This window comes from Schistocerca piceifrons, chromosome 1 (assembly GCF_021461385.2).
Source record: "Schistocerca piceifrons isolate TAMUIC-IGC-003096 chromosome 1, iqSchPice1.1, whole genome shotgun sequence".
In the NCBI taxonomy this organism is placed as follows: domain Eukaryota; kingdom Metazoa; phylum Arthropoda; class Insecta; order Orthoptera; family Acrididae; genus Schistocerca; species Schistocerca piceifrons.
In genome coordinates this window covers 550141148-550163277 of record NC_060138.1, presented here as the reverse complement: position 1 = coordinate 550163277, position 22130 = coordinate 550141148, and the positions used below count along the sequence as shown (strand labels likewise).

At 39.5% G+C, this 22130-nt stretch overlaps 1 protein-coding gene across 2 annotated transcripts in view; it reads right to left on the bottom strand.

Annotated features, from left to right (window-relative positions):
• The window catches only part of LOC124709590 (tRNA (guanine(10)-N2)-methyltransferase homolog), a 181987-nt gene extending 180816 nt beyond the window's left edge, over positions 1–1171 (bottom strand). The window contains exon 1 of one of the 2 annotated variants that reach the window (XM_047240852.1): positions 815–1171. In XM_047240852.1, coding sequence (XP_047096808.1) covers positions 815–871 — 57 coding nt within the window. In that variant the 5' untranslated portion in view covers positions 872–1171. The remainder of the gene's footprint in view (positions 1–814) is intronic. The other variant, XM_047240851.1, reaches the window with a different exon arrangement.
• Between the last annotated feature and the right edge of the window lie 20959 nt (positions 1172–22130).

Sequence of the window (22130 nt, the reverse complement as noted above, 5' to 3'; positions counted from 1 at the left end):
ACAAAATGATGGTTGCCTAAAGTAAAGATGTAAGCCAGAGTTACTCTTGCAGATGGCACTTTCATTCTTTACATAGCAACATACTCTCCACAGAGTAATTTCCATGCTCCAACGCAATGTTGTTCTTAATACATAATTACTGCCTGGCGTTATACTTTGATGCAGGAATATCAAAAGAGAAAGAGGTACTTGTTTTGAGAAGCAAATTTTAGGGTCACCTTGCGAGGAGGCACTAGTGGATATAGAACTGCGTTCTGAGCTTCAGATGGATTTTCTCTATTTGTAGAGAAATTTGCTGTCGCTCTTTGTGTCAGACAGATGACCATAGTAATAAGCCATAAATATTAGTTCACTAAACAGTTGGTCATTCAATATGTAGTGCTTTCACTAAGCTTTCGTTTGGTATCAATTTTTCTTCATTTGTTGGATTTCAGTAGTACAGCTTTTGGGTTTACATGTAAATCGGCAATGTCATGTTATTTAACAACAATTTTAGATCAATATTAGGAATAAAAAACCTATTTCGTTACAGTGTTTCTTCCCGGAGTACAAACTTCACAAATTTCTACTGTACAACTTTCATGTCGTATAGTCAATCTAAGTTCAGGGTTTTACACGTGCTCAGTTTACTTAAACAATGGCAATAAAGCAAGTGAGAAACAACAGAAAATAAACACCAGTGTTCCTGGTAATGATATGCAAACACTCTTTAGATTCTGGCATTTAGACCTACACAAGAAATTTTTTCGTTGCGCTATGACAACAACGACACATCTATACTTGTACTTTCTCACTGCTGCTACAAAACACCTACCGGTATTCTAAATTCAATATGTTCATTGGCAAACCACAGCAAATAACGCTTCAGCATTACTACTTGCAGATATAAACACTACACATTCGCTGACTCAAACATAAACACTCGCTCAATTGACGCCAAAGGTTTTCATTAATGACCACAACCCACGGACATACATTTATGCCTGTGCCACAAGCCGTGTCCACTTGACCAGTAGTATCTCGCAAGAGACTGGCTGTGCGTTCCTGTAGATCAGTGATCTCTATACTATATCACTGCTGTAGATCGATTCACACAGAACTTTTTTGGTGTTCTGTGCCGAAGCTACGGTCCGAGCCAGAGCCCAGCACGGGCACAGGCCGTCAGTGAAACTGAGCGGAAGCAGACTGAACATGATGTGTAGGGACCAGTTCACGCACTACGTTTACATTCGACACATCTTCCGGAAGGCGAAAACCGAATTTCGGAAATCGTCTTTCGCTGTTGTTTTTGCATGTTAGCCAAGTTAAATATGGCGTCACGAAAACAGCTGATCCAGTTTCTGATTCAGTCAACACAGTCGTTATTTCTCTTCACTTAAATACACAGGCAGATAGCTTCATACTCAAGTTTCGCCGTCACGCTCCATTGTTCACCAGTGACATCGTCTTCTTCAGTGTTTGTGCGTCGGGCCTCCAGTTCATAGTGTGGATTGTCATCAAGTGTGAACGGCTTCTTGTGCTTTTATATTCTTGTGTCTCCTATTTTTTCCCGCCGTTTTTCTATGTAATGTCTCTTCTTTGTTTATCTCCATGTACTCTCTTCGGCTGAAGAGCGGCGTATTGTGCTGCTGCCAGCCTACCTGGTTGTTCAGGTATCAAAATTACAATAAAGTAAAAAAAAAAAAAAAAGCTTCATACTCAGACTAACATTTCTGCTTCTCCTTCTCTGCACAATAACTCCATAGTAACCGAATATTCTCAAAACAGAACTTAACTTGACAATCCAAGCACGTTTCAAAAACCTGTTGCGTTTACGTGGGAGCGAAAACTAGATATCTGTACAGCGTGAGGCAGTCCAGGCCAATCACTGCAGTAATGCATCACATCAATACAAGGTGGCTCTTGCAGGCCCAGCCACTGTTTGACATGAACAGGCCACGGATTTGTTGCCTCAAAAGCAAGTGGAAGCATCTCAAGAAGTGGACCGCCAGCATAAACATGCATTATATTATCCCGGCTTGATTCTGTGCTAGTTGGCGAACAACTAAGGTTCAGTGACCTTTCAGTTATTAAGGCGAAAATTTGTAAAATACAGGCAGCTAGTGCATTTCACCTGCGGGAGAAATATGTTTACTTTGTGACATATAGTTGCTCTGGGGTGAGGAGATCACTTAGGTGAAAAATTAGTGATCAATGAGGGACTCTATTGTGAGAGTCGCTAATGTGAATATGTACATGATTCTGATACTAATGACCGTCTATTCTTTTACACCATTTGTAAAATAGATTGGAACTGAATTATTTCAAGTGTGTAGAAAGACATACAGAAGCCACTGGCGTAAGTTTCAGGAGAAGAACGTACGGTGTGTTAAAAGGTAATTCTATCAGTCTAGTCTTAATTGTTTGCAGAAGTTCAATTTGTGGAAAGTTTCCATATAGGAACTTTGGACATTTGATTAGTGATGTTTGCTGATGGACCTGCTAGCACACTAGGAAATATAGGAGATCTTTTCCTGCGGTTAAGAAAAATCTGCTTAACTAGCTACGCGCCATATGACTAAATGCGAACTGAACAGCTCCAAATCACTATATGAAGATTCTATATAAGTTCCTATCTATGATCAGTAAATTCACAACTGACCTGAGGTCATTGTCGACTGCTGCTGCACTACCAGATGGATGAGTTTTCAGATGGATGAGTTTGTTGTAAATCATTGTGATTGTTGTATCATGATGTGTGTGTATTAATCCTTGTCTTTGTACGATCTCATGTAAGACTGGTGGTGATACAGTAAATCTGTGTCAGCTGCACCTGAGTTGCCCAGTCACCTATAATGAGGGGGTCCATCACATACGAATTTCATGCTGATCAAATCTGGATTTAAGGCAAACACAAGAGAAACATACTAGCTCACTGTCTACGCCAATCTGGTTTATATAGAGAATTTTTCAGAGAATAGAACTAGACTATGATTTCTGCATTTAATATTTAGATAGTGAAGTTTTCTTCATAGATACCATTGTTACATTCCATCCTGGATTTTCCATTATTTGGTTCATATATGTTAGTGATTTAGAAAGTGTTTAAGGATCTTGTGTTAGTGAATTTTGTCAGTGATTTAGGTGATCAGTTAGGGTTTAGGGGTATCCCATAATATGAAGGTAAAGATTTAGGGAAACTGTCATGTTCCGGAAAAAACCAGATCATACTATAAAATCAGCAGTAACAAGAAGCCAACAGTCAGAGGTGTGCTGGGGAATCCAGTTCAGAACAAGCAGTAGATACAAGCCAGAGAGAGGGCAACGATCCTCTGACAGATCTATTAAAGCAGATGAAACTCTCAATGTCAACAGTAACAAATTTAGCCACCCAGCAGGCGGATATATCGACTACAGTAATAAATTTAGCTACCGAATAGTCGAATACAGTATTTCGACTACTGTAACAAGTTTATTCACTGAGCAGGTAAATATGTTGGCCACAGTAAACAATATAGGTATGGAGCAATCCGACATTTCGGGCTCAGTGGTGAATTTATCAACTAATGTGGATAATTTTGCCACTGAACAAATAGAGTTGTCCACCAAAGTGAAGAATTTGTCGGGGAAGCTGGATAAACTGCCCACTAAGGGAAGGCTTTCCAAGGTATTAGATGAAGTTACTACTCTGTCCAATGAACAAACAGAAATGAAAGAGGAGATAACGATTCTATAAGAAGCTCAAGAGCAGTTTCCAATGGAGATGACCAGGATGAAACAGAAATTAGAAACCGCACAGGAAAGAGAACAGGCGATGGAGACAGAAGTGCAGAATCTTTCCATAATGGTAAAGGAGATAGCTTCAGGATACAAAGTGCTTAAGGAACAAAAGGTCCAAGCACAAAAACAGCAATTCAACAAACAGTTAGACGATTGGATGTCAGATAAGGAGCTACGTGTTTTGCTGTGTGTTGATAAAGGTATTGAAGAAGTCATGAAGAACAGAGTAGATGAAGGCTTACCACCACCTAGTAAAATGAATCAAGGAAGTCCAAGATCAAACTGTGATAGAACTTGATAAATGGAAAAAGGAATTCACACAGAACGCAGAAGCATATACTCAAGATTTAGAGGAAATGTGAGGAGCAATTAGAGAAGGTAGGAATGAGAACAACATAGACTGGAGGCCATGAGCCCCGAGTCATGAGTCTTTATGTGACTGTGCAAGTGCAGAGCAACACTCTTGTAGGAGCCCAAATGAACATACTTATGGAATTGTGTCACCATCTGTTGATTATGCAAAATCAATTATGGAGGCAATTTCAAACATTTTTTCGAGATAAAAGGTCACTCAACCCAAGTGTATTTACATGGAGACTTAAGAGTGTGTAATCATGAGCATGGTCAGAAAGACAATGGATTGATTATGTAGCAGGATATATCCAAGGAGACGGTAGTTCATGGGTAACAGACATGATAGATAGGTGCTGAACACATGAAGAATTTGAGAAGGCGCGCCATTCAAGAGATACTGAAAATGAAGGTTTACAACCCCTAATCATTCTCAAATAGAAATGGAAATCTAAGAAGATATTTTGAGAAATACTTAAACAAAGCAAGATGTTGCGATAAACTGATGATCACCAAAGTATTCTAAGGATCCTGAAGGCCAAGCTACAGATGGAATTAAGGGAGAAATTAGCTCATATGTCTGAGGAAAATTTAGAACATTTTTGTCAGCTTTGAATTCACTCGATTTGTTGCAAGAAGACCAGAGACAGAGGGTTAACTAAATAAATGTTACACACAGGAGAATATGCGAGTCTATTCTAAGGACAGTAATGGTAAAAACAATGATCTGGAGATATATAACGGTAAAGGACAGTGATAACAGCTATCTTAATGGACAGAACAACAGCTGTCGTCCCTAGAATGACAACAACAGTTTCAGACCAAACAGGGACAGTCAGGGACAATACAATAGGAGATATAATCTAGTATATAACGTTAACAACAATCAGACACAGGGTAACCAAAATTTACCAGAGCCAAGACCAGAACATAACCAAAAATGAAGAGAACAAACACTCATAATATCAGAGGTGAAGGATGATACGATCCAAACAGACATATAAATTTAAGCCGAATACTATTGGGGTATGCCCAAGCGGTTTGGTCAATGAAGAGGTTATGAGGGGGCAAACAACAACATGTAAATTGTTTTAGGTGCAACAGTTGTATATGTATAATGAAAGAATTAACTGAGGATGTGAATCCATGTGAGGAAGTTTCTCATACAGTACCAGTCTCAGCTGTATGGACAGAAACCTTAGATACCCATATTAAGGTAATACTCAATACTGGAGCTTAAGAAAACGCAATATCGAATAATTTGTTTAAGAGAGTGTCCCAGAAGACAGAGCTGCCAACATTTCCAGTACACAACTGAAGGATCATTGGAGTCATGGGTACCCAATTGCAAACCGTCCACATACAGATGACATTATAAATGAAGTGGGAGCAGCAGGGATTTTGTGCCTATTCCTGGTGATCCACAAATTACTTGAAGACTGCATCATCAGATTGAATACAGTGAGGGAGAAGGACTTGAAAATAGACTCCTCAAAAGATAAATTCAGTTTTTATGGTAATGGAAAATTTGCCCAAGTTGATCGTACCAAGTAGGAAAGAAGGTCTTCAGTTAGCGCTGTATGTCTGGTGCGAATGCAGTCATTGTGATACCGCTCCGCCCCCCCCCCCTTGTCTGCGGCGAACGAAAATGCGGCCATAATTTTCAAATACATCTAATTTGGATTGGTTTGAACACAGTCTATATAATGCCATTCCTCCCCCCAGTGACGTCGTTCCATGAACCATTGCCATCAGCATGTTTCTGCACATTCGTCAAAGTTAGGCAGAGAAGTAGATGAGGTGCACTTAACCCATGCCATAACAAATGGCGACAGACTGCCACACCTGATAGTGTACTATGTGTTACACTGTTCCATTGTTCCACCAGAACCGAGGAGGATGAAGATATGTCCTGCAATGCCATTCATATGAGATGTCGATCTTTTCAGGGGGTGGTCTGGGTAGTGTGACCTGGCCTATCTCGTTTTTCTCTATGATCTTCCTGGAACCATTCTCTACAAGGACATTGCACTGCCGAAACACTTCATCCCACACGAACAGAAATTTTCATAATGGATGCATCACACTCTCTCATGCCAATAATGTGCTCTCTTTCAGACTCACTGATGGTTCATGCATATGTCCACGAGGGATCCTGCATGTCTGCTCAAGTCTCACTGATCCGTTACCTTCGGTTCATAGCGACAACGAGAGCCGCAGACACATTTTACCGGCTGTTGGTGTTGTACTGCAATGTCTATGTTGACCTTGAACCCATAGGTCGACATGATACAAACGCTAATCATTTTTTCAGAACACATTAATGCACAAGTTCTCCGAATATGAACGTCCTGTCTCTAGTCGTTCAAGGTGTTCTGTTTTTTCTGAACATAAATGTAGTAGATTCTTGTAGCTTCTTCCTATTGCAAGGAATCTTTAAGTCACTGTCAGTTGCTCATGTGGAGAAATTGCTCTCCTCTTTCCTCCTGGATTCTATCAACCATTCAGCTTGCTCTAAAAAAGTGTGGAAAGCGCACTGAAAATATTCAGTAAAGAGTCCTTTACCAATAGCAGCAATGCTGAAACAGGAGTGTATCCAAACAACACCCAGAGACGTCACTCAGATGATGGCAGAGCATTTTGCAAAGACTACTGCAACTGGTAGCCAGGATTCGGCATTTTGACACTACAGTGAAACTGTAGAGAGGGATAAGTTGGACTCCAGATCCACCAATTCAGAGCCTTACAACTACCCTATCTCCATTTGCGAGCTGAAATTGGCACTGTCTGGGACATGATAGTGCAACCAGTCACGACCAAATCCGGTACTGGATGCTCCAACATCTGCTGACATCAAAGGCAATCCTCCTGAACTGTTGCCATTTGATATGGCAGACACCTCACTTTCCCAATTCTTGGAGAGAGGAAGTTTTGATACCTCTCCTCAAACCAGGAAAGGACCATACATTCCCTAATACTTTTCCAGAGTGTCGCTTTAACTAATTGTGTCGGAATGACCCTGGAGCGAATGGTTAACCATCATCTGCTCTGGTTGTTAGGGACCAGGCAATTGCTTGGCCGGTCTCAGCGCAGATTCAGGAGATTTAGAGCTACTGTCAACAACCTGACCCTGCAAGAGGCGACTATTCAGCAAGCTTTTCTACGTAAACATCACTGTCTCAGTGTACTCTTTGATATCAGTAATGTGTACGACAGTACTTGGAGACAAAGTAATCTAGAGCAATTTCATTAGAGAGGCTTTCGCGGCCATCTTCCTCTCTTCATATGGTCTTTCTCGTGTAAGCGGTTTTTTAGGTCCTGAGTTGTTGACACACTGTTGGATTGTTTTGAGCAGGAGAATGGTGTCACTTAGGGCAGTGTTTTAAGTGTTACACTCTTTGCCATAGCCATACATAGTATCATGACTAAAGGAAGGAGTCCTGTACAATGCTCCTTATTTCTGGATTATTTTGCTGTTTTCTGTTCCCCCTCCAGTGCTCAAACATCTACTAGTCGGTTGCAGCTTATAATGCAAAGAATAGAGGAGCGGTATGCAAAGACATGTTTTCAGTTTTCTACAGATAAGTGTGTGTGTGCGTGTGTGTGTGTTCATTTTAATCGTTCTCTTCGTATTTTTAATTTATCTGATTTGTGTGTGTGTGTGTTCATTTTAATCGTTCTCTTCGTATTTTTAATTTATCTGACTGCATATGAGAGACACCATTTTAAAGACTCAGTGAGGTTTCTGGGCCTCATTTTTTACTCCAAATTGTCGTGGTTGCCATACCTGAGATACCTGTAAGCCAGAACTCAGAAGGTACTGAATATCATAAAATGCCTTAGGCATAGGTGTTGGAGAGGAGACAGGTTCTGTTTACCGCCTTTTTATAGAACTTTCTATGTTACAAGCTAGACTAGGGGTGCACAGTATACAAATCAGCAAGGCATTCTTGTCAGAACATAATTGTCGCTGTTAACCATGAAGGGATAAGGCTGGTGATGGGGGCTTATAGGACCACTTGGCAAGGAGTGACAGATGGGAACTGGATTTATCTTGATTCGTCTCACTCCCAGTTGTCTGTGAATCTGACCATGGTTGTAGCCCCTGCTCCGTCTGGCTGTTCTAGAGTGCTGGACGGCAACTGGCGATGTCTCCCACAGGTTGGTTTTTGGCCGTTTGCACAGCCTTCCTCTTTTCTGCTGCCAGTGGTCAATATTGGTTGATGACTGGGGTGATCATGGCTACTTCTGTGGCCTCAATTATTCGTCGAACTGAAAAGTTCTCAGGTATAAAACCAGTATTCAAGAATCACAGAATAGTTTTCCAGTATTATGAATATACATCGACAGTCGGGGTTGGAAGGAAGTATTTGTTGATGTCGTTGAAGGCTATTCCCAGAATAGCATTCATGTCGAGTTAAGTTGCCAACTACTGAGGAGAACTCAGAATATTTTTGCGTACATCATTTCATGTTTATGTAATCATATATATATATATATATATATATATATATATATATATATATACACTCCTGGAAATTGAAATAAGAACACCGTGAATTCATTGTCCCAGGAAGGGGAAACTTTATTGACACATTCCTGGGGTCAGATACATCACATGATCACACTGACAGAACCACAGGCACATAGACACAGGCAACAGAGCATGCACAATGTCGGCACTAGTACAGTGTATATCCACCTTTCGCAGCAATGCAGGCTGCTATTCTCCCATGGAGACGATCGTAGAGATGCTGGATGTAGTCCTGTGGAACGGCTTGCCATGCCATTTCCACCTGGCGCCTCAGTTGGACCAGCGTTCGTGCTGGACGTGCAGACCGCGTGAGACGACGCTTCATCCAGTCCCAAACATGCTCAATGGGGGACAGATCCGGAGATCTTGCTGGCCAGGGTAGTTGACTTACACCTTCTAGAGCACGTTGGGTGGCACGGGATACATGCGGACGTGCATTGTCCTGTTTGAACAGCAAGTTCCCTTGCCGGTCTAGGAATGGTAGAACGATGGGTTCGATGACGGTTTGGATGTACCGTGCACTATTCAGTGTCCCCTCGACGATCACCAGTGGTGTACGGCCAATGTAGGAGATCGCTCCCCACACCATGATGCCGGGTGTTGGCCCTGTGTGCCTCGGTCGTATGCAGTCCTGATTGTGGCGCTCACCTGCACGGCGCCAAACACGCATACGACCATCATTGGCACCAAGGCAGAAGCGACTCTCATCGCTGAAGACGACACGTCTCCATTCGTCCCTCCATTCACGCCTGTCGCGACACCACTGGAGGCGGACTGCACGATGTTGGGGCGTGAGCGGAAGACGGCCTAACGGTGTGCGGGACCATAGCCCAGCTTCATGGAGACGATTGCGAATGGTCCTCGCCGATACCCCAGGAGCAACAGTGTCCCAAATTTGCTGGGAAGTGGCGGTGCGGTCCCCTACGGCACTGCGTAGGATCCTACGGCCTTGGCGTGCATCCGTGCGTCGCTGCGGTCCGGTCCCAGGTCGACGGGCACGTGCACCTTCCGCCGACCACTGGCGACAACATCGATGTACTGTGGAGACCTCACGCCCCACGTGTTGAGCAATTCGGCGGTACGTCCACCCGGCCTCCCGCATGCCCACTATACGCCCTCGCTCAAAGTCCGTCAACTGCACATACGGTTCACGTCCACGCCGTCGCGGCATGCTACCAGTGTTAAAGACTGCGATGGAGCTCCGTATGCCACGGCAAACTGGCTGACACTGACGGCGGCGGTGCACAAATGCTGCGCAGCTAGCGCCATTCGACGGCCAACACCGCGGTTCCTGGTGTGTCCGCTGTGCCGTGCGTGTGATCATTGCTTGTACAGCCCTCTCGCAGTGTCCGGAGCAAGTATGGTGGGTCTGACACACCGGTGTCAATGTGTTCTTTTTTCCATTTCCAGGAGTGTATATATATATATATAACTTTCTATCTTGAATTTAGTTGAAAGATCAGGTATTTGTTGTCTGACCAGTAAGGGATCTTTCTGGATTTCCGAATAAAGTATACAAAAAATATGCAATAGCTTCCATTCACTAACAACTTCTCACACATTGATGGAGCAGCTACAACAGATGTACCATTATTATTATTATTTAAAGAAAGAAATGTGCAAATATTAAGCACAGTAAAGGCCGCAGAGGCTATATATTGGTGGCACCCCATATGTGGAATGTAAGGTAAAAATTGTGTACAATGTAATACACGATCTGATAAAGTTGTCAACAGAAGGACGCCACAGTAAGTTCGAATCAGATGCAATATTTCTACACAATAGTATTTAGTGAAATGTAGCTGTAGGGTAGATGGTGACTTGAATTGTGAGGAGGCACATAAACAGAAGAAGCTGTGAAATGCTGTCTGCTTTGTGAAATAGCTGTTTTTTAAAGTCTCTCCAAGAAACTATGACAACATAGACAACATGGAGACTGATTTGACTGAAAATTCTGAAAGGTGTTACTGTCTAGCTTGCTCTTGTATTTATGTCTTAGAATGATTCATTCATTACAACAACAGAGGGTGTAATGCAGAAAACACCATTGCTAAATTGTTGTACACAATTTGTGCAGCCACTTTTGCAGTACTTGGACGTATATAAATCATGTTTCTGTGATCTGGTGATTATTAATTAAACTGAGTGTATAAAGAATAAGAGGCCAACATTTACAATAAGCATCCATTGTCTTTTTTATAATCTTCGGTTCGAAATGTACCTACGGCACATGCAAACTGAAGGCTGCTGCTGTATCTCACCATAATTAGCTGAGAAACTGTTTCATACATAATTTTGGGTTGTGCAATCATCTCTAGCACTTGAATGTTATCTGGGAGAGGAAGAGGAAGTAAACAGAGGTCTGGCACCTCCATTGTGTTCTTTCTTCTTTTCTTGTCATCTCAGCTTATAACTGTCAGTTTTGTTTTCAGAATAAAAATACCTGCTCTCAAATGTGAAAGCATTAGCAGAGTTGCAGATGGTGCTTCTTCAAAAGTAGCTTGACAAGAACCAGAGAAGGAAGAATAATTGTATTGGTTAAAAAAGGATCATAAAGCTCAAAATTAGGATCATAAAATAACAATTAATGCAAATGATTTTAGATTAAAAATAAATTAATCCATATACATTTGTTTACTTTATTTTCTTTCATTTTAATTACATCAGAAAACTGAAATAGTTAAAAAACCTGTCTCTCATGCATGTTGTCCTGTGTCATACATATCCATTTAATAATCATGCTGGCTGTCCCCCTTGCAATACCAATAAAGTCTTCAATGGATAGAAAGAAATCACCACAGGCAAAATATCAGAATATCTATAGTAGCTGGTTCATTGGTAGAACAATCATTTCTGGAAGAAAGAAAAGAATGAGACAATTCAACAGAAATTAAAAAAAATAACTTGTAGCCATTCCTTACACTGTTATGATTATGTAGATCCAATAACTAAAGATTCCTGTTTACTATATGAAAAGTTCCTTAGTTCTTGTAACACAGGGATAATTACTTCATGATAGATATGTGTGTGGTTATGTGCATAATACTAATAACTGAGAAATACAACAGCTATCTGCTATAGCTTTCTTTTTTAAAAAAAAACTACTTTCCTATTAATTTTAGTTTGTTAAACTTAGCTTGACTAAACATAAATAATTTACATGTTTATGCGAATAATGCTAGATGGTGGACTATTTTATTGCTCTGAAGCATTCACTACAAGTTGGAAAGTTATTGTCCCAATGGGATATAAGACTGAACAATATTTTCTGCTATAGATTTGAGTGAGTGAACTAGGAAAATCAGTGTGCTACCAAACTGTTTTTATATTAAACAATCACAATAAACCATCGATTTCAGCTACAGTTTGACATAAAGGTGAGCACTAAAAATAACTAATATTCAAGGAAATTTAAAAAAATATCATTCCAGGCACTCCTTCCACATTCTGCAACTGTGCAGATAACTAGATTCCTGTTCTGTTCTTATAGCATACAAATACAACCAATAGTTTATGGTAAATATCGGTTGACTTATGTGGATAATACTAATAACAGAGAAACAACAGCTACATTCTATAGCTGGGGAAGCATCACTTTATAAAAAAGTCTTACTTTCCTCTTAATCTCACTGTGTTAACTTAGCCTGGATAAGAACAAATAATTCACTGGCATCAGTGAATAATAGGTGAGAGACAAGCGTTAATGGGCCTGGATCCTAATATATTCAATAAAAGGTGGAAAGTTGTTTTGACACTGCTGTGGTGTTTACAAAAAGGGGTATTTCCAATAGAAAACAGAGTGGAACAATATTTTCAACTATTGATGAAACTGGGATACTACTGTTTCATCAAAACGTTTTGTATAATGAAAAATCGATATTTCGTCAAAAACAGGAAAAGCTATTAATGCAAATTGTACACATAATTGCTGTGGTTTCTCAATTTGGTTAAGTCTGTTATGCCACTGTCTGCTAAATAAAACGAAATTGTCCATTTCACTACTTCAGCAATTGTAAAACTCACCAGATAAAAAAGACTATTTTTGGATGAATCGTCATTTTAAGGTGTCTGATTTACATAAATAACACCACAGAATTCAGGAGTTCCTGAAATCAAATGCATATTACTAGTAATACACAGTATTATTTAATAAAACAGAGAAATAGTCTCACCTGTTCATCATATGCTCCAGTTTCTGACGTACGAGATTGACAAGATGAAGTACAGCTTCCTTTGATAAGCAAAATCTGCATATAAATTTGGAATCGGCGTCGTCACTCTTTCCTTTCCCTTCTCATTCTCTTGAACAGTTCTGCCAAAATCTCGTAATTCCTTACTGCATCTGTTACTATCCCTGCCATCTTGAAAAGTTATTCCCCAGTTAAGCTCACTAACTTGGCAGAAATAGCCGGTAAAGTTATCTCGAGTTTATTCTCCTGTTAGGCGTTATTGTGAGTTCGTACAACGCGTTTCTGTGCTGTTCAGAGAATAGAGCTTAACTGGCTGCTAACTGGAGATTGTACAACTGACCCTAAGCCACCTACAAATTGCGTTGTAATGAGTAAACATAAAAAATGTACTAGTAAGAGGTGAAGCGGACTACAGGACGGATACTTGTGGATGAAGAGGGATATACAGACGAGGCAAAGCCTACTCATCCATGGAACTAAATGTTAAAAAAGCATTTTGGGCAAACTTGTGAATAACAAGAAAATCTTGCTTCCTGGAGGAATACAATCGATCGTCAAACAGCTGTAAATAATGCAGGGCAGAATTCAGACTTTGAAATTCATCCAGATAATAATGAGTTGCCGGTGTAATTTAGACAGGACACAACAGAACGTGTAAGCTAGTGACGCTTAAACTACATTCAAACTTTTTGTTTAATATCGCAGACTTTCTAATTACAGTCAAATGTAGTTATTAAAGGTTTCCTTTTCTCCTCTGTACCAGTATTAAATTATCTTTTTACTTTTATATTAAGGTGTCTTTTAGTTTCATGATAATATCTGCAGATCCATCTCTAATGTAGCAAAACTGTATAGATCCTGGGAACAGAAACAAAACTCGGTGAACCAAATTATTTTAGGTCGTAAGTAATAAAAGAAAAGCCGAAAATTCCAGGAATTGTCAGAAATATACATCACGTCGATACGTTCAAACAGAGATATCTATATATATCATCGTGAAAGTCAAAGCATATCTTGGAAAGGGGCGCGGCCAAAGTACTTCTCACGAAGTTTTTTTGTTTTTTGTTTGGTTTTTTGACTTCGGTTAGACACCATTCAGTGATTGCTGCGTGATAATAATGTCTTTGGTCACTCAATATCCGCTTCTTTAAGTTAACTTGGTTTTTCCTTTACTTTATAGTTTAATATTAAACTTTATCTCTTTTATCTATCCATTGCGTATAAATCTGATCATCTACTCATACGTTTCAATGTTGGATTCAGTTAGCAAGAACTTGACTGACATTGGTTGTGGGATTTTATTTTTGATGACAAATGCTAAAAACTTGTTCCTCGCCTTACTGTACATCCTGCATTGAAATAATATATGGTTTGTGTCTCCCCATGTAATGTACTCACAATCAGAGGCTGGTGTTTGGTTTATATGTTGTCGATATAAATGCTCTGGAAATGTCCCATGATTAAACCTTATTCTATTTAATGTTGATGTTGATTGTCTCAAACGAATGTCGTTTTGGAATTCGTAATTATATTCGTTCATATTCGCCTGCTTTGTATCACGAGCTCTGCATCCACACTTCCTGCCAAGAGTGGAATGCCCTCTTCCAAATAAGTTCCATATTCCGCATGGGGAAGCTTTATGTCTAGTGGTGTCCCATTGCTCATAGGCCACTTTGCCAACTGATCTGCTTTTTCATTGCATAGGATTCTGCAGTGGGCTTTCACTCACATAAAGGCAGTTTGTTTATGCATTTGGGCTATCTGACCATGACATGCAACACCTAACATTTAAGTTTGAAAATTGTCAGGGTAAAACATCTATCAGAACTGAGTACAGAAGGCCAATAAAACAGTCAAAAACTGAGAAATTTAGGAGATTCCTCAAAGAAATTAATTGGATAGTTGTTTACAGCATCCAAGACACAGATGGAAAATATAAAACCTTCGTTAATGAAGTTAGCACCTTATTTGAAAATTATTTTCCTCCGAAGGTAATTCAAATTAAGCAGAAGCCTAATAAGAAACCATGGATCACACAAAGGATAAAGATATCATGTGACACAAAAAGGAAACTCTATCTGATATGTAGATACACATTTCATTCTAGCATCATAGTTCATTACAAAAATTACTGCAAAATATTGAAGGAGGATATCCAGAAATCTAAACACCCACATTACGAGAAGAAGATAAATACATCCAGCAATAAAATAAAAACAATATGGGATATAGTTAAGCCAGAGACAGGTAAGACCAGAAATGAGGAGGAACAAATAGCTCTAAAAATAAATAAAACCTGGTAACAAACGCATGTTGTGTTGCAAACCATTTAAACAAGTATTTTGTTTCCCTTACTGATAGCATGGGGTTGTCAGGTTCAGTAAATAATGCAATGGAATATCTGAGATTATTGCACACAAGCAATCTCAGTAAAATGGAGTTGACACTTACTTCACTCAAAGAAATAGAAACCATCATAAAGTCCTTGAAATCAAAGCATTCTAGTGGTTATGATAAGGGATCAACAAAGTTAATAAAAAAGTGTTCATGTGAGCTTAGTCATATCTTAAGTTATTTGTGTAATCAATCACTTGCCACAGGATCATTCCCAGACTGGCTTAAATATTCTGAAGTTATACCTCTCCACAAGAAAGGGGACAAAGAAATGCCATCAAATTACTGACCGATCTCACTTTTACCAGCTTTTTCAAAGGTTATGTTGAAGTGTCTGCTTAAACACCTTAGCGAAAATAACATACTGTCAACGTCACAGTTTGGGTTTCTTAAGGGTTCTGATATTGAGAAAGCTATTTACACTTACAGCGAAAATGTCCTCAATTCATTGGACAACAAATTAGAGGCAACTGGCATATTCCGTGACCTGTCAAAGGCGTTTGACTGTGTGAATCACAGCATTCTTTTAAGTAAATTAAAATATTATGGCGTCACTGGTAGTGCTGCAAAGTTGTTTCAGTCATATCTTTCTAATAGTAAACAAAGGGTGTCATTACGTAACACTTTATCAGTAGACAATCAAAGATAATCTGACTGGGAAGAAATTACATGTGGTGTTCCCCAAGGTTCCATACTAGGTCCACCACTGTTTCTTGTGTATATTAATGACCTGTCATCTGTTACATTACTAGATGCCAAGTTTATCTTATTTGCAGATGATACAAACATCGCAATAAATAGTAAATCAAATATAAATTTAGAAAGGGCAGCAAATCAAAGTTTTACTGACATTAATAAGTGGTTCATAGCCAAGTCACTGTCATTAAACGTTGAAAAGACCCACTATATGCAGTTCAGAACTTCCATGATATTTCCTTCTGGCGTGTGGATAAAATATGATGACATGGAAACAGGCGAAGTTGAGAGTGTAAAATTCTTGGGATTACAACTTGATAATAAATTCAGTTAATAACGAACTGCTAATGCTCCTAAACAAGTCTGTGTTTGCAATGCGAGTGATGTCAAACATAGGAGATATAAATATTAAAAAACTGGGATATTTTGCTTATTTTCAATCCATTATGTCATATGGTATCATATTTTGGGCTAACTCCACAAACAGAGTGGTTTGTGGGATTAAATGGACCAGACTGCTACGGTCATCAGTCCACAAATAGAGTACAGAAGCGTATACTAAGAGTAATGAGTAGCACAAATCCAAGAAAATCATGTCGAAACCTATTCAAAGAATTAGGCATATTAACCACAGCTTCTCAGTATATTTATTCCTTAATGAAGTTTGTTGTAAATAATACATCTCTTTTTCCAACTAACTGCTTAATACACAGTATCAATACTAGGAATAAGAACGATATACATAAAGATTTAAAATCACTTACTCTTTCCCAGAAAGGAGTCCAGTATTCAGCAACGCACATTTTCAATAAGTTACCAGCAGCCATTAAGAGTTTAGTTTCAGACAAGGCACAATTTAAAAGAATTATTGGTGACCAACTCCTTCTAGTCCATCCCTCAGCAAGTGCAGTAGACCATTTTAATGAAAATTTATTATACTTTAATTTTTGACAATACTTGGTTGTAACAGCCAAGTAACTACCTACTGTGTGAATGATGGATGCATGGAAAGCAGATGTAAGTCTTAAATCTGTAAAAAGTGGAAGTTTAATTTTAAATCTTGTACATAATCCGACTGTTCTTAACTGAGGATCACTGAAATGAATAATTTACTTTAATTTTTGACAATACTGGGTTGTAATAGCCAAGAAACTCGCAAGGATTTAATGAAAGCAGATGTAAGTATTAAACCTGTAAATATTAGAAGTTTAAATTTAATTATTGTACATAATTTTACGGTTTATTGACTAAGAATCATTAAAATTAATGAAACTCAAGTTTTTCTAATTACATTTTTGTAATGTGTTTATCTGACATGTTCCACACCCAGTACGATTCCCTCTTTTATGGGTCTATGGAATGAATAATTAATCTAATCTAATCTGAAACATTCATAATGTCAATAACGAACTTGGAGTCGGTACTCATTGGTGGTTTTTGAGATTTTTATATTTGACATCGCTTGAAGCACACTTTTCGAGTCTGATAATATTAGATAGCGTGTGTACTTGTCATTTGTACATCACTGTATCTCCTTTAACAGTGTGACTGTTTCGGCCAGATAAGTACAAGAGTGATTTGAAAAGTTCTCGGAACCACCACGAGAGGTCAGCGCTAGTGCAACGAGTTCTTCACATCATTGGACTGTTGCCTGTAAACACGTGCTACGTCAGTGCTCTTGGAAGATAGCTGTGGCGGTGACATGGCTCTGTTGTTCCCACATAGTGATTTGCGAAGACGGAAAAAATCGAGATTCCAGGAGTTATTAAGTACTTCATAAAGAAAGGTATGAAAGCAAAAGACATTCATGCCGATTTCCAGAATAAACTGGGGGACTCTGCTCCTTCATATTCAACTGTTGCCAAGTGGACAAATGAATTTAAATTTGGTCTGGAGTGCTTGGATTATGATCTGTAAGTGGTCGGCCAAGATGTGTCACTGCTCCAGAAATCATTGCAAAAGTGCACAAAATGGTCATGAAGGATCGCCGATTAAAAGTGTGTGAAATAGATCACGTTTGCCAGATGTCATCTGAAAGGGTATATCACATTTTAACTGAAGAATTAGAAATGAAAAAAATGTCTGCAAGGTGTGTGCTGCAACTCTTGATGCTTGATCAAAAACGCATGAGAATGGACATACAGGAACAATGTTTGACCTGGTTTATGAGAAACGAACAAGATTTTTTGCGCCAGTTTGAGACCACAGATGAAACTTGAGTGTACTACTTTACCCCAGAGACAAAACAACAGCCAAAGCAGTGGAAAGATGCTGATTCTCCACCACCAAAGTAAGCAAAGACAATTCCTTCGGCGGGATAGGTCACGGTATCAGTGTTCTGGGATGTGAAAGGGATTCTGTTTGTAGATTATCTCTCCAATCGACAAACAATGCTATGCTAGCCTCGTGGACGAACTGCAACAAAAGATATGTGAATAAAGGCCAGGTTTAACGGGGACGAAAGTTATCGCCCATCAAGACAATGTGTGCCTGCACACATGTGCCGTCGCCATAGCAAAATGACATGACTAAAGTATGAACTGTTGCCACACCTGCCTTCTTCACCTGATGTCACCTCTGTCAAACTGCCATCTCTTCCCGAAACCGAAAATTTTTCTTGATGGACGAAGATTCACTTCAGATGAAGAGTTGATAGCCAGAGTTGACAACTATTTTGCAGGCCTGGGGGAAACTCATCTTCGAGATGGGATCAAGGCACTGGAACATCGTTGGACCAAGTGCATTGGCCCTTTCGGTCATGGTGTCCTCATAGAAGGACACACTAAATAAATGCTTAGTATATTAAAATGCGTTAAATTTTAGCATTTGTAATTGTTGTCCTCATATTGTCACAAGCAGAGAGTTTCTTTGAAACAGTGTCGGCAACACCTGTCAATCTGTGCTACCACAAAACAAAACTGAATGTATACCGTCACATGGTCGCTTCCCAGTAATCTTTGCACCTCTCATCAGCCGGTTAATATCTTCTGAATTTAGATAAAAAAAAATTATTTGTGTGTAGAAAGGTACATTCTTGAACGTGAAAACTAAATGTGCCTTTCAGAACAGAAGGTAAGTGACATATTTAATACTGTATACACATCTCCAAATGAGGACATTGTGATTGAAAGGCTGTAATAGCAAAGAAATTTAGGACATTATTTCGCTATCTTTTTAGTCATCTTATGGTGAATTCACAATGCTCTGTGTCCACGATAGGTGAAGGATACTTACATTCATTTGAAACTGACGATCTATCCTATGATCCTGGCGATAATTTTGAACAAGAGGACGATGGTGGAGGTAATGTTAGACATTTATATCATATGGTATACTGTGAACCATGGACCTCGCCATTGGTGGGGAGGCTTGCGTGCCTCAGAGATACAGATGGTCGTACCGTAGGTGCAACCACAACGGAGGGGTATCTGTTGAGAGGCCAGACAAACGTGTGGTTCCGGAAGATGGGCAGTAGCCTTTTCAGTAGTTGCAGGGGCAACAGTCTGGATGATTGACTGATCTGGCCTTGTAACACTAACCAAAACGGCCTTGCTGTGCTGGTACTGCGAATGGCTGAAAGCAAGGGGAAACTACAGCTGTAATTTTTCTCGAGGGTATGCAGCTTTACTGTATGGTTAAATGATGATGGCGTCCTCTTGGGTAAAATATTCTGGAGGTAAAATAGTCACCCATTCGGATCTCCAGGCGGGGACTACTCAAGAGAACGTCGTTATCAGGAAAAAGAAAACTGGCGTTCTGCAGATTGGAGCGTGGAATGTCAGATCCATTAATCGGGCAGGTAGGTTAGAAAATTTAAAAAGGGAATTATTGAAGTTCGGTGCCAGGAGGAACAAGACTTTTGGTCAGGTGAATACATGCTTATAAATAAAAAAACAAATTAGGGGTAATGCAGGAGTAGGTTTAATAATGAATAAAAAATAGGAGTGCGGGTGAGCTACTACAAACAGCATAGTGAACGCATTATTTTGGCCAAGATAGACACTAAGACCACACCTAATACAATAGTACAAGTCTATATGCCAACTAGCTCTGCAGATGATGAAGACATTGATGAAATGTATGATGAGATACAAGAAATTATTCAGATAGTGAAGGGAGACGAAAATTTAAGTCATGGGTGACTGGAATTCGACAGTAGGAAAAGGGAGAGAAGGAAACATAGTAGGTGAATATGGATTGGGGCTAAGAAATAAAAGAGGAAGCCGCCTGGAAGAATTTTGCACAGAGCATAACTTAATCATAGCTAACACTTGGTTCAAGAATCATAAAAGAAGGTTGTACACATGGAAGAATCCTGGAAATACTAGAAGGTATCAGACAGATTATATAATGGTAGGACAGATTTTCAGGAACCAGGTATTAAATTGTAACACTTTTCCAAGGGCAGATGTGGACTCTGACCACAATCTATTGGTTATGAGCTGTAGATTAAAACTGAAGAAATTGCAAAAAGGTAGGAATTTAAGGAGATGGGATCTGGGCAAATTGATTAAACCAGAGGTTGCACAGAGTTTCAGGGAGAGCATAAGGGAACAATTGTCACAAATGGGGGAAAGAAATACAGTAGAAGAAGAATGGGTAGCTCTGAGGGATGAAGTAGTGAAGACAGCAGAGGATCAAGTAGATAAAAAGACGAGGGCTAGTAGAAATCCTTGGGTAACAGAAGAAATATTGAATTTAATTGATGAAAGGAGAAAATATAAAAATGCAGTAAATGAAGCAGGCAAAAAGGAATACAAACGTCTCAAAAATGAGATCGGCAGGAAGTGCAAAACCACTAAGCAGGCATGGCTAGAGGACAAATGTAAGGATGTAGAGGCTTATCTCACTAGGGGTAAGATAGATACTGCCTACAGGAAAATTAAAGAGACCTTTGGAGAAAAGAGAGCCACTTGTATGAATATCAAGAGCTCAGATGGAAACCCAGTTCTAAGCAAAGAAGGGAAAGCAGAAAGGTGGAAGGAGTATATAGAGGGTCTATACATGGGCAATGTACTTGAGGACAATATTCTGGAAATGGAAGAGAATGTAGATGAAGACGAAATGGGAAATTCAATACTGCATGAAGAGTTTGACAGAGCACTGAAAGACCTGAGTCGAAACAAGGCTCCGGGAGTAGACAACATTCCATTAGAACTAGTGACGGCCTTGGGAGAGCCAGTCCTGACAAAACTCTACCATCTGGTGAGCAAGATGTATGAGACAGGCGAAATACCCTCAGACTTCAAGAAGAATATAATAATTCCATCCCAAAGAAAGCAGGTGTTGACAGATGTGAAAATTACCGAACAATCAGTTTAATAAGTCACAGCTGCAAAATACTAACACGAATTCTTTACGGACGAATGGAACTAGTAGAAGGCAACCTTGGGGAAGATCAGTTTGGATTCTGTAGAAATATTGGAACACATGAGGCAATACTGACCTTACGACTTATCTTAGAAGAAAGATTAAGGAAAGGCAAACTTACGTTTCTACCATTTGTAGACTTAGAGAAAGCTTTTGACAATGTTGACTGGAATACTCTCTTTCAAATTGTAAATGTGGCAGGGGTAAAATACAGGGAGCGAAAGGCTATTTACAATTTGTACAGAAAGCAGATGGCAGTTATAAGAGTCGACGGACATGAAAGGGAAGCAGTGGATGGGAAGGGAGTGAGACAGGGTTGTAGCCTCTCCCCAATGTTATTCAATCTGTATATTGAGCAAGCAGTAAAGGAAACAAAAGAAAAATTCGGAGTAGGTATTAAAATCCATGGAGAAGAATTAAAAACTTTGAGGTTCGCCGATGACATTGTAATTCTGTCAGAGACAACAAAGGACTTGGAAGAGTAGTTGAACGGAATGGACAGTGTCTTGAAAGGAGGATATAAGATGAACATCAACAAAAGCAAAACGAGGATAATGGAATGTAGTCGAATTAAGTCAAGTAATGCTGAGGGAATTAGATTAGGAAATGAGACACTTAAAGTAGTAAAGGAGTTTTGCTATTTGGGGAGCTAAATAACTGATGATGGTCGAAGTAGAGAGGATACGAAATGTAGACTGGCAATGGCAAGAATAGCGTTTCTGAAGAAGAGAAATTTGTTAACATCGAGTATAGATTTAAGTGTCAGGAAGTCGTTTCTGAAAGTATTTGTATGGAGTGTAGCCATGTATGGAAGTGAAACATGGACGATAAATAGC